Raw genomic sequence first — 12,694 nt, 5'->3', positions numbered from 1 at the left:
AACTCTCTACTTGTCCATTTAATTTGCTGCAGGTTAGCAATTTTTCTGATATGATTGGGGAAGAAAATCTATTTCTTTAGCTCTTGATGGATTTTAAGGCAGGTCATAATTTTCTTTGTTGTCTGTGCATTTCCTTTCATACCGTTGGAACAAGCTGTATGAATTCATGAAGAATTTGGCTGGTGGTTTATTTGGAGGAAGAATTTTCTATGTCATGTAGAAAAGAATTCCTTTGTGCAAAGGAAAGGGCGAGATATGGGAAATGGGAACTGGGGGTTTGTCACTGGATGTTCATGTTCATCTTGCAACCGTGAGGTCTAGAAAGCTGGGGGGGTGGTGGTGGTTGTTTTTGAATGGAAGCATGGGTTTCTCAGGATTCTTATCCTTTTTGCTGTCCAGTCACAGCTGACTTCCGGTGACCTCCATAGGGCTTTCAAGGCAAGAGACCAACAGAAGAGGTTTGCCATTGCCTGCCGCTGTGTAGTAACCCTGATATTCCTTGGTGATCTCCCATCCAAATAATGACCAGGACGAACCCTTGCTTAGCATCCAAGATCTGATGAAATTGGAGTTGCCTAGGCTAGGGGTGGCCAACGGTAGCTCTCTAGATGTTTTTTTTTTGCCTACAACTCCCATCAGCCCCAGCCAGCATGGCCAATGGCTGGGGCTGATGGGAGATGTAGGCAAAAAACATCTGGAGAGCTACTGTTGGCCACCCCTGGCCTAGGCTATCCAGTTCAGAGCCAGGATTCTTACAGTAGTCTGTAATTTCTCAATAGGAGATTTAGAGCCAGCTCCCCTCTCATGTAGACTTTGTGGCCCCTAATAGAGCACCATTTCTTAGCTGTGAGTCGTCTATACATAATTTGCCCTTTTGATGTTCTGCATATTGAGTGTGATTCCTTTGCTGTCTCATAGGTGCTGGTGGGCTTCTGAGAAGACCTCTGTTCGCCATGGAGCCATGGGTGTATCTGGACCCACGGCAGAGGGCCTTGTATCGAGATGTCATGCAGGAGAGCTACGAGACACTGATGTCTCTTGGTAAGGATGCATTTCCACCTTCTTTCCATTTCATGCTCTGCTCCTTTTGCACTTGGTTTCTCTGTGTTTGGCCCTAAAACAGATTACCAAACCCTCTTCCCCCGAATACCCTGTTTCCCTGAAAATAAGACCTACCCAAAAAATAAGCCCTAGCAGGATTTCTATACATTTGTTAAATATAAGCCCTACCCTGATAATAAGACCTAGTGATGGGCGTGGCTATGCAGCGTATCTGCATAGCCATGCCATGCATTTTGGCGCAGAGTGGTAAGGAAGACTGAAATACCTGGAGAGTTATGACAATGTTACAGAAGATGACTTAACTGTATTTGAATAAATGTAGATTGTTGTATCATACTTAATAAAAAATAAGACACCCCCTGAAAATAAGCCCTAGTGTGTCCTCTTGAGAAAACACAAATATAAGACAGTGTCTTATTTTCGGGGAAACACGGTATACACAGAAGTCATGACCCCAGTGGTATGATAGGCTAACAGGCAGGATCCTTCCCTTCAGACCAGACTCTGGAGGGGTGGAATTAATCTCCCAAGGTGAGATGGCATGAGGGACTTCTGTGGCTTCTTTCCTTCTCAGAAGCTCGGTGACTGTGAGAGAAGACTGTTTGCTGTGCATGCTGGAGGATTTTGGGGTGTGGTTGGCTTGGCTTCACTTGGCATGGGGCTTGCAGAAGTGATGTGGAGGGCTCCTGTGCTGCCTCTGCAAAGCTGATGGGAAGACTGACTCCTGCTTTGGCCAAGCTTTTTGCAAGTCATGGAGGGCTTCAAGACTGGCACTTGCAGCTGGTGGAGTGGGCAGACTCCACTGATGTAGCAGATGGATTTGTGGAGCCCCTTGGTGTTTTAATTCACACTCTTTTTAGCAATCAGCTTCATATACTGAATGTACTTAAACCCCTCCCCCCACCTTATTGGGTAGATCAGTGGTATTGTTATGCTATATGTTGGGGCTGGGGTGGGCTGAAGGATGGCAGCTCTTCTACTTAGTGAATTTCTGTTGGGGGTGAGATTTGAATTGGCAGTTTCCAAGCTCGTGCTGTGTCCTTACTCTACACTGCATTTGCTCTCAGTGTTGCTTAAGTCATGTTTTGAATGTCCAGATTCCCAAATCCTACATCAGTTGACAGCCAGGGTGGAAGTGATTTGGAAAACTCTTTACGTGTTAGCAAGGCCAGGGCCAGCACTAGGGGTTCTGCAAGGCCATGAGGGTATGCTGCTTCCTTCACACCGCACTGCCTCTTGCCACTAGTCCCTACATTTATGTGCAGGAAGGGAGGCAGTGTGTGTGTAGAGGGGGCACCCTGGTGGGTGTGGCACCCTGTGGCAGCTGCCTACCTAGCCTACTCAGTAGTGCCAGGCCTAAGCAAGGCAGAGATTTGGAGGAGCATCTCTGTGCCAGTATCAAGATCCCGGATGCTCAGTTACCCTGGCTTCTTTCACACAGATGTTGTTCTTCACCATGGCTGCTTTACAGCCGTACTGCTTTTGGAAGCATCAGCATGCCATTGCCCTCTCAGTTCATCTTGCTTCTGTGTTTTCTTACCTGCTTTGTTAAGATCTTACGCAGAACTGGTTTGGTACTAACTTAATTGTAGTCAAAGTGCCTTTGGAGGCCATGTGGATGGCTCCTACCCCCATGGTCACCATTTTGCCCTGTGCTGCTGAGATGGCTTCTCTAGGCTGTTTTTTTTAAACAAAATCAAAAATTGATACACTGATAAAGCATTATGTGACATTCTATTGTTATGCACTGCTGGCTCCCCTCCCCTTCTGTAGCACTTTATTGTTGTGGACTTAAGGGGGAAAGTGCAAGCTGTGTATTTGCCCTTGTAACTCTACAACCAAAGGGCTAGAAACTTTTTTTTTTTTTAAATGAAGCTGGGGATCATGATAGTGTTAGAGTAAGATACCAGTCATTTTATTTAATGTGGTGTGTGGTGGGGGGGGGGGGGAATGGGGATCTGTGGCAAGAACAGTGCTGGGAAATGTGTCACATGAATGCCTCTGCATTTGCAGCAACAACAAGAACTTCACAGATAATAGTCTCTAGGTGGAAGCAGCCTCTCTCTAGAATTTTCCTAGTTTGGATTCTGGTACTGACCAGAATTTGAAGAACCTTCCCTACATGCGTAAGGCATTTTAGGCAACGTTCCTCCTCAGGATACATATTCTAAAGAAGCTGCAATCCAATCAGCTGTAAAACCTGTTGAGCGGATCACACAAATCCACATATGTGCATTTCCTTGAAGCTTATTTTGAGGCAAAGCAGTAGGAAGCTGTTTTAATAGTCCCAGCTACCTCAGTCTTGTGTACTCCTGTGGTCTTCTGCTCAGGGTTCTGAGCCTCCATGTGGGTCTCAGAGTCCCATCTGCTGTTGGGTCACAAGTGCAAATATACTAGAACTGTCTTTTTGTGTGTGTGCATGTTGCTTTTTGTAAGGACCTGCTGCTAGCATGCATGCATCAAAAGTGAAGGCAGCGTACCCCCTTCTCAGGACGGCAGGGGCATTCAAGTGGGAGAAGATTCTGTTGGCACAGGCAGGTTTAGATTACACCCCTCCCCCTACACACGTATAAAACTCAGCTTTGCTTTCTCTTCCTTCTGAGCATGGCCTGGCTCACTCCTCACTCGGTGGAAGAGCCTCTGCTGATCTTCTGGAGGGAAATGGAGGTTCTGGTATGGCAAATGTAGGAGAGGGGCATTGGATGACTGATGGAAGTATCCGACCTGTAATATAAGCAGCAGCTTTTGTGAGGATTTTTGTTTGCGTGTGAACCTGTCTGTGTTGACTTGTTGCTCACTACAGAATGCTTCCCATCCCTGTTTGATCGGCTGTCTGCAGTTCTCTCCTTGACACAAGTCAGGTTATATAACTGGTTGCTCCTCTTTGGGTCTTGGGACTTTGATGTCACACACTTGTAGCTCAGTGGGTCCCATGCTGCTGCCTGGAGAGTATTGCAGTTGGTGGGGCTGAGGCAGAGTGGCTTGCCTGAGGTCACCTAGTAAGCTTGTGACATGGGCAAGACGAAACCCAGGGGCCCTCCTTGTTCACAGCTCGCTCTATGGCTATTTGACAAAATTTGGGTCCAGCAGCACTTTTAAGACCAACAAAGCTTTATTCTGGGTATTTAATTTTAATTAATTAAATTTAATTTTTAGATTTATATCTGCCCTGTCCTGCAAGTGGGCTCTGGGCGGTTTACAACAAGCTTTTGTGTGCGTGCATACTACTTCAGACACCACACCCAGAATAAAACTTTTGTTGGTCTTAAAGGTGTCCCTGGACTCAAACTTCGTTCTGCTGCTTCAGACCAACATGGGTGCTCACCTGAATCCATTGCTATTTATTATTGATTTATACCAGGAGTGGCCGAACTTGCTGAACATAAGAGCCGCACAGAATAAAGTCAGATGTTTGAGAGCCACAAGACATGAATGTCAGATGTCGGAGAGCTGCAGGACAGAAACGCAGGAAGGCAAACAGATGAGGGGAGAGGTGGAAATAAAGTAACTTTATATGCATTATCCAAGCCATCAGCTGGCTTGGCTCAGAGAAGTAATTGAAAGAGAAATGCCTTTTCCAAGCTGGCTGACAAGGCAGTGGGGGCTTTGAGAGCCACACAATATGTGTGGAAGAGTCACATGTGGCTCCTGAGCCACAGTTTGGCCACCCCTGATTTATACCATGTCTTCCCAATGGGCCTCCAAAATTTTTTTTCAACATCATTCTCTTCTCTGGTCTTTTTCTCACAACAGACATGTTAGGTATGTTAGGCTGTGAGTGACGGGCATCAGGTCACCCTGAGAGCTTCCATGACAGAGTAGGGGTTTGAAACTGGCTCTCCCAGGTCCCTAGTCCAGCACTCGAATCACTACACCATCCACCTCCTAGTGTCAAATACACGAGCCATTGCCCGCTTAGCAGTTCAGTTCATTAAAACTTTAGGTAATATCTTTCCCCTTAAAAAAAAAAAATCTCTTGCAATTTGCTCTGTTCAGGAAGCAGCCTAAATTACCATTGCGATAACATCCATTCTGTTTTATGGCTCAAATTATAAAGGAGCACAGCGTAAAAAGTCAAACTCTAAGTAAGTTAAACCTGGATTTCCTAGCACCTAACTGGACAGTATAGCCTATAAATGTAGTGAGCATCTGCTGTAACAGAAGGCTGTAGCTCTATTGGGTAAATTGTTATGGCCAGATAAAACTGGCTGCACCAAACAAATTTGGCTACACTAGGAGGCACAACTCTTAACTTACAACCTCTGGATGAGCCCATTTTGTACAAAGAGTTAGTTTTAACTATCTGTAGAGCCCTCAAAGAGCTTTTTATATTTTCAGTAAGACCACAGTTAGTCTGGCTTCCTTTACGCAGTGGGCTGCTTGCTTCCCAGGGAGTCCCAGAGAGGCCACTGGGCTGAGGGGAGGGGTTTCCAAAGAAGGTCTCCTTGGAAAAGTCTGTGCTTGTTTTCCTTTGAAAGTGTGGTTGTTTTGGGTTTCTTTCAATGTAATGAATGTTAAATAAAAGAATTACAAATTTATTGTATTTCATTTATGTTGTGAGCTTCCTGGAGCGCACCATGGGATAGTGTGGGATATAAGTGCAAATAAATAAATTTTAAAGCATTTAAGGCCATATCTGAGTAGTGGCTCCCTTCCCTTGTGCCTCAGGGAATACTCTTTCAAAGCCCTGCCCACTGGCCCAGTGACTAATGGCCCTTATCTCTCCCACCCTTTCTCTCTGGGTAGAAGAGAGGGGAGGGAGGGAAGACAGGGCAGAGCCCCCCCCCAGAGATGGCAGCAGTGAAGGCAAGGAGCAGGGCTTGTGCCTTCAGCCAGACAGGTCAGTGTAAAAATAGGAAGCTGTGATGGGGAGAAGTGGGTGCTTTAATGGATGATGGAAAGAAGGGCTACCTTATCTCGTCCTTCCTCTAGTAGTATCTTTCCTATACTTACTGGATGATGTCCTCCCTGCACCCTCAGTTATTTAATCTACAAGCTCATTTCTCCCTCTTTGCCCCAGCGAGGGTCCCTTCTCCTTGCTTCTCCTTGCTCTGCATTCCCTTCAACTGCATTTCTTTCCCTCTTCCTCTCCTACCACAGCAGGATCCCATCACAATCTTTCTTCCAATTTTTCAGTCTGATCTTTGTTTCGGGTTGTGGGGTGGGATACTTTGCTGTTAGAAAGTAGACAGGAAAAGGGATTTGGTGTGTTAAAGCGTTGGACTAGGATCTGCATAAACCCAGGTTCAGATCCCCACTCTTTTAGAAGCTTGCTGGGTGACCTTGGGCCAATCACACACTCTCAGCCTAACCTGCCTCACAAGGTTGTGAGAATAAAATGGAGGAGAGGAGATTGGACTCCCTTTGGGGAGAAAGAAGGGATATAAATAAAGTAAATGTATACTTAAAAAAAACCTTGGTAGGGATTGAAAATGGGCATCTCTCTTGTTCCTTGGTAGACTCTCTAGCTTGGTGTTGTCTATTCTGACTGGCAGTGGGTCTTCAAGAGCTCAAGAAGAGCATGCTGTTTCCTGACTTGTACCTTGAGGATTGAGCCCAGAACCTTCTGGAGAGAAAGCCATGTCTTGTGCCATGGAACCTGCCCCCTCCCAGAGTTGGGGGAATCTCCTTCTCTTTTGCCATGATCTTGTTTTGTGACTGTATCTAGGATCCTTTGTGCCCAGAGAGAGAGAGAGAGAGAGATTGAGAGCATAGCCTCTAGATCAACAAGGTGGAACTTCTGGATTGGTGCGACTATGCCCTTCAGCAGTTTGGGGTGTGTGTGTGTGTGGGGGGGGTGCTGATCTGCAAAGGAATGGGGGAGGTATTTGTGAAGTTCCTGCATTGCACAGGGGGTTGGTCTAGAGGACCCTGGAGGTGGTTTTCAATTCTGTGATTCTAAATGCTGGATCGGGGTGGCTGAACTGTGGCTCAGGAGCCACATGTGGCTCTTTCACACATATTGTGTGGCTCTTGAAGCCTGCACCACCTCATCGGCTGGCTTGGAAAAGGCATTTGTCTCTTTAAATCACTTCTTCAAGCCAGCTGAATGCATTTAAAGTTGCTTTCCTTCCACCTCTCTTCCATCTATTTGCCTTCCTTCCTTCCCTTCATATCTTGTGGCTCTCAAACATCTGACTGTATTCTATATGTCTCTTACATTAAGCAAGTTTGACCACCCCTATGCTGGATCAAACCAGTCATCTATTTAGTCCAGCATCCTGTTTCTGATAAGTGACCATCAGATGCCTCTGGGAAGTCTATAAGCAAGACAGCAAACAACAGCCTTCACTCACAGAATGTTTCCTAGCATCCAGCAGTGGCAGGCATTCTTCCTTCGAATTGGCTGTCTTATTCTCTGATAGACCAATCCTGCATTAATTTGTCCAGCCCTTTAAAAAAATTGATCTAACCCAGCGTAGGGGTGCCACCTTTGGGTTGAGAAATACCTGGAGACATGGGGGCAGAACCTGAGGAGGGTGAGGTTTGAGGAGGGAAGGGGCCTGAAAAGGGTATAGTGCCATAGAGTCTATCCTCCAAAGCAGCCACTTTCACTAAGGGATCTGATCTTGGTCACCCGGAAATCAATTATAATGGCAGGATTTCTCCAGGTGCCTCCCATAGGTTGGCAACCCTAGTCCCCCACATTTATACGGCAGGGAATCCCGGCATAGATATTCATGAGAGCTCTTCCCTTAAATTTGCTCCTTCCCCCGTTATAACCATCCCATTTTATTTCTGATGATTTATTTCTTCCATGCCCAGGGAAATGCTGTTTGCCACTTTGTCTCCAGGCCAGTTTTTTGCCAGGAATCCTGGAGGATTTGGTTTTTTGAGAGGAGACTGTCTTCTAGGCATGGAGCAGGTTGTCACTGGGGGTTTTGGGGGGAGATATTTGTCAATTTCCCACATTCTTCAGGGGGTTGGACTAGATGACCCTGGAGGGCCCTGAGAATCTGTGATTCTATTTATTAATGCTTTTAATCACTTGAGACTGCCTCCCCCCCCCCCCCCCCAGCAAAACAAGGCCCTGCATGCAGGTTTGCAATCTGAAATTTAAAGCCAGGGCATTTTAAAGATGTGGGTGGGTGGGTTCCTTTTTCTAGCCTGAGTTGGTAAACTTCCACCCTCCCCCTTTCTCAGCTGCAGACAAATTGCTGAACAGCAGTAACAATGACGAAGAGGAGGAAGACGAGGAGGAAGACGAGGAGGAGGATGAAGGCCCTGAGGAGTTGCGCCCAGGCACGTCTCAGAGCCCCCCCAAGCGAGTCAGGCCTTTGGCACCCCGGGCTAGTCCTAAGCAACAGAAAATGCCTGCCGTGGTGAAGAAGCAGGACAAAGCCACCCAGCGGGGCCACGCTCTGAAGAAAAGCCTTGAGAGCCGCTGCTCGGACTGCACCAAGAGCCTGACCACACCTGGCAGGGGCCGGCAGAAGAGCGAGGCTAATGCTGCTCGTGAGAAACCTTTCCAGTGCACGGACTGCGGGAAAAGCTTCATCTGGAGCTCACACCTGGAGCGCCACCGGCGAATGCACACAGGGGAGAAGCCCTTCAAATGCCTCAACTGCGGGGAAGCCTACAGCCAGAACTTCCACCTCTTGCAGCACCGGTGTTCCCAGCTGATCGAGAAGCCCTTCAAGTGCGAGGACTGCGGCAAACGGTTTGCTCAGAGCTCCGCCCTGGAGAACCACCGCAAGGGCCACACCGCGGAGAAGCCCCATAAATGCACCGACTGTGGGAAGTGCTTCATCTGGGCCTCCCACCTGGAGAGGCACCGGCGAGTGCACACTGGGGAGCGGCCTTTCAAGTGTCCCGAATGTGGGGAGACATATAGTCAGAGCGCCCACCTGGCCAAGCACCGGCGCAACCACATGGGAGAACGACCTTACAACTGCCCGGCCTGCTGGAGGAGCTATGCTCAGATCTCGGAACTGGAGGAGCACAAGAAAACTCACTTGGGCTGCGAGGACTGCGGGAAGGTCTTCCGCAGCAGGCAGACCTTGATGCGGCACCAGCGAGGCCACCGCCGGGAGCGCACTCACCTCTGCGAAGAGTGTGGGAAAGGGTTTGTGTGGGCCTCCCATCTAGAGCGCCACCGGCGGGTGCATACTGGGGAGCGCCCTTTCCCTTGCCCCACCTGTGGGGAGAAGTTTGCCCAGAAAGTTCATCTTCTTCAGCACAACAAGACTCACTCGCACGCCCGGCCCTACAAGTGCGGGGATTGTGACAAGCGTTTTGGGGACAGTTCGGCTTTCCTGGCTCACCAGCGGGGCCACGCCATGGAGAAGAACCACAAGTGCCAGTACTGTGGGAAGAGCTTTGCGTGGAGCTCTCACCTGGAGAGGCATCAGCGAATCCATACAGGAGAGAAGCCCTACAAGTGTCCCGACTGCCCCGAGCACTTCAGCCAGACCTCCCAGCTCTTCAAGCATCAGCGCAGCCACCTAGGCAAGAGGCCCTACAAGTGCAGCGAGTGCGGCCGCAGCTTAGGCACCACTCTGGAACTCCTCATCCACCAGCGGACCCATATGGGGGGCAAGCCCTATAGGTGCTCTAGCTGCGGGAAGGGGTTCACCCGACGGGCCAACCTCTTGAAGCATCAAAGGTGTCACGTCAAGGAGTCCCCCTAGGAGACATCCAGCCCAGGCCCAGGGAATGGATTTATCATTAACAATCTAGAAACCACACAAAGTTGTTTTTGTACATTCTGGTTATGGGGAAGGTCAGTGCATATTCACCTCTTGCAACAGCGCTGGGTTGAGGACTCCTTTGAGGAGACATGCTGTTCAAATGAGGAGATCCTTTGAACCCCCGGATGGTGAGGTGTGGCTGACACCAGACTTCTGGAAATCTGTCTAGGTGAAAATGACCATGTGCATCGGGAACTGATTCTGATTTAGCGTTTAGAGAATCCAAATGGATATTCCCCCCCCTCCCAACCTTTGACACTGTACATATATACCCCAGTTTTGGGGGGAAGAAAGCTTTACCGATCATCCCTGTATTTACACATCAGAGAACTTGCCTGGATTAGACCAACTCCTTTCTCCTGTTCCTTTATAATTTTGAACCCTGGATAACAAAGCTTTAACAAATGTATTGACCTCCAGACCTTTAAATGCCCTACAGGTGGGCTCAAACTCGAGTAGATGACTCGGGAATCCACAGTGGGGTGGGGTATGAAGCTGTGGAGGCCTCTTGAATGTGGAGGAAAAAGCTTTATTGACTTGTTCAGCTCAAAGAATATGAACACTTGGAGGTCCTGCAAAATCCTCTCAAGCAGGGCTGGTGAATTGCATCACAGCAGTCCCACATGAGGCTGTGGTACCGAAGCTGCAGCAATAGCTAGTCAGACTTTGTGCTTCATCTAGCAACTTGTGGATGGATGGAGTTTCAGTTGGTTTCCTTGTGCTTGTGGGAGCCCTGGCTGCGCAGTTTTGGCTTGCAAAGGTGATTTGGGGAAAAGACACCTTCCAAGCCCAGGAATTCACAGCTTTTTCCTCCTGATCTGGAGGAGCTGAGAGAATGGAGACATCCTGGCCAGCGAAGCCTCCACTGTGCAGACTGGAAAGTGGGGATGCTGGGCGTACAAGACACTTATTCAAGCTAGCTGATGTGTTTGGTGCTCTTACCCCTTGGTTGGGGTTTTTTTTTTTTCATTTTCTATTGGTCAAAGGCATGGCGATGTGTAAAGGGGAGATCGGACTACCAAGAAAATGGAGGCGGTGGTGTGAAGGAAGCCGCCTGGGGTTGGGGCAGAGGGTGCCACATAGTGAGAGAGAAGACTAGAGAGACTCAAGGAGGATTGAGCTTTTGGAATGGGGAAGCAGCCAGTCTGTGCCTCCTTGGAGGAGGTAGCATATGGCTGGAAAGTTAGATTTGAAACGAGGAGGATACGTTAAGCTCCTAGTTCCTATTTGGGCACAGGAAGGGCATCACCAGGTCTCAGAACCAGCCCTGCACTAACCTGTGTTTAAAAGAAAAATCAGATTTCTAAGCGGCAGCAGCATTTGTCCAGATGTCCAGGCATCTGGTAATCTTGGTGTGGCTTTAAAGAAAATCAAGCAAAAGAAGGTTTTGGTTTTGTTTTTTTTCCCCTCAGAGGGGAAGACCCTGCCTGGCTCAGAAATGGAGCCTTTGTTATGCTTTTTTCCCTCTTTTTTGGGGGGTGTGGGGTGGGGGGGGGGAAGGATATTGTGTGACTGGAGTATGAGGTTAAAGAAGCAGACCTTGTCTAACCTTAAGAAAGGCACACTGGCAGTACAATTAAAGGCAGTTAAAGCCTGTTATTTGAGAGAACAGCACTCCTAGTTTGCAGCGTGAGGCTAACTTACGGGATTGACTGCTGTAAGACTGGGGTGGGTGGTGGGCTGGCTGGCTGGCATCTTCACTCAGACCTGCAGGTTGGTGGCCAATACTGCTGGGGAGGGGGAGTAGGTGAGTTGTTACTACTGACCGTGGCTGCTCCTTGTGTGTGAGGGAAAGGGGCATACCTTGGGTTACCAGCAGAGAAACCTTCCCTTTAAGTTTGTGAAGGTGAGGGTGGGGGGGGGGGGTGAAGGAAGAAGGATTTCTAATGCTTAGGATTGTTGAACTGGCTGCTCTGGCTGCCATCTCCCCTTCCCCCGCACCCCTTGCTTCCTCTCCTAACACCTACCTCAGAATCCTGCTTCCAGGATGACAGACTGAAAGAGTCAATCCCTCTGGAGAGGGCCGTGGAGGCAGTGCAGGCCTCTGGCTTGCGGGAAGAACCCCCTCCTCTGCCGGCAGCTGCTGTCTTAAATGCTGTGATGTTGCACCCGCAGGGTTCAGATCCACCGCACTCTGTTGTTCCAGCAAGTCATTCAGTGGCTGCTTGTTGGGGACGGCTGAGTCTCTGGCATCCCCTGGTATTGCATCGGGTGCTCTGCTTCGGTTACTGTGTCTGCCTCTGTCCTTCACGACCAGCCTTCCCCTGTTCTACCTGTTCTCTGGCAGAGGTATATTTTTTACTTTATCGCTTTTTTGGAAGTACCTGTTTTGAAAACAATGTGTTTTTTGTTTCATTTCTTCCTCCTTTGTTTTTATCCAAAGCAAGTATTGTTATTGTCGTCCTCCCTGTTTAGGGTTTTCTTTCCCCCACCCTCCCCTGAAATGACATATAGAAAGATGTTTCTAAGCTCTGATTCCTTTGTTGTTGGTTAGGAGTAATAAAGTTAAAAAAAAAATCAAACTATCCAGTATCGTGTGTGCATCTGTTTTATTTGCTGTGTATGGAAATAGATGTATGTTGTGAAATGTAATTTGGCCAACAGCACAGGAACTTGTTTCCAAAGTGCATAGGTTTGGGGCTACAGCATAGCGGGGAGAGGAGGCTTCAGCCTTCCTTGTACCAGTTTTGTGACCCATAACAGCACCAGCAGCTGCTTTTGGCCCCCATTCTGTGGCTGTGTGCGCAGCTCAAATGTATACCCCTCAAGGATGTTTTGTGTGAGGAAAACAGCACTGGCCGTGAAGCCATATGTGGTTGGGAAGCCACATGTGATTTGGGAGCGGGTTCCCTTACCTGTGATGGGTGAATGTCTGGGTGGGGGAATCTACATTAATGCCCATCATGCCTAGTTTGGGCCTTAAGCCTGTTGAACCTTATGTG

The 12,694-nt window shown here is 48.4% G+C and overlaps 1 protein-coding gene across 1 annotated transcript; it reads left to right on the top strand.

Annotated features, from left to right (window-relative positions):
• The first annotated feature begins 898 nt into the window (after nt 1-898).
• Nucleotides 899-12,274, top strand: LOC132572355 (zinc finger protein CKR1-like). Its single transcript, XM_060239281.1, has 2 exons — nt 899-1,041; nt 8,206-12,274. The coding sequence occupies exons 1-2, from the start codon at nt 954-956 to the stop codon at nt 9,690-9,692; spliced, it is 1,575 nt and encodes a 524-aa protein (XP_060095264.1). The 5' UTR covers nt 899-953; the 3' UTR covers nt 9,693-12,274.
• Nucleotides 12,275-12,694: the final 420 nt, after the last annotated feature.

The sequence above is a fragment of the Heteronotia binoei genome, chromosome 5 (genome assembly GCF_032191835.1).
Source record: "Heteronotia binoei isolate CCM8104 ecotype False Entrance Well chromosome 5, APGP_CSIRO_Hbin_v1, whole genome shotgun sequence".
NCBI classification, from domain to species: Eukaryota; Metazoa; Chordata; class Lepidosauria; order Squamata; family Gekkonidae; genus Heteronotia; species Heteronotia binoei.
This window is presented reverse-complemented; position numbering and strand designations above follow the sequence as displayed.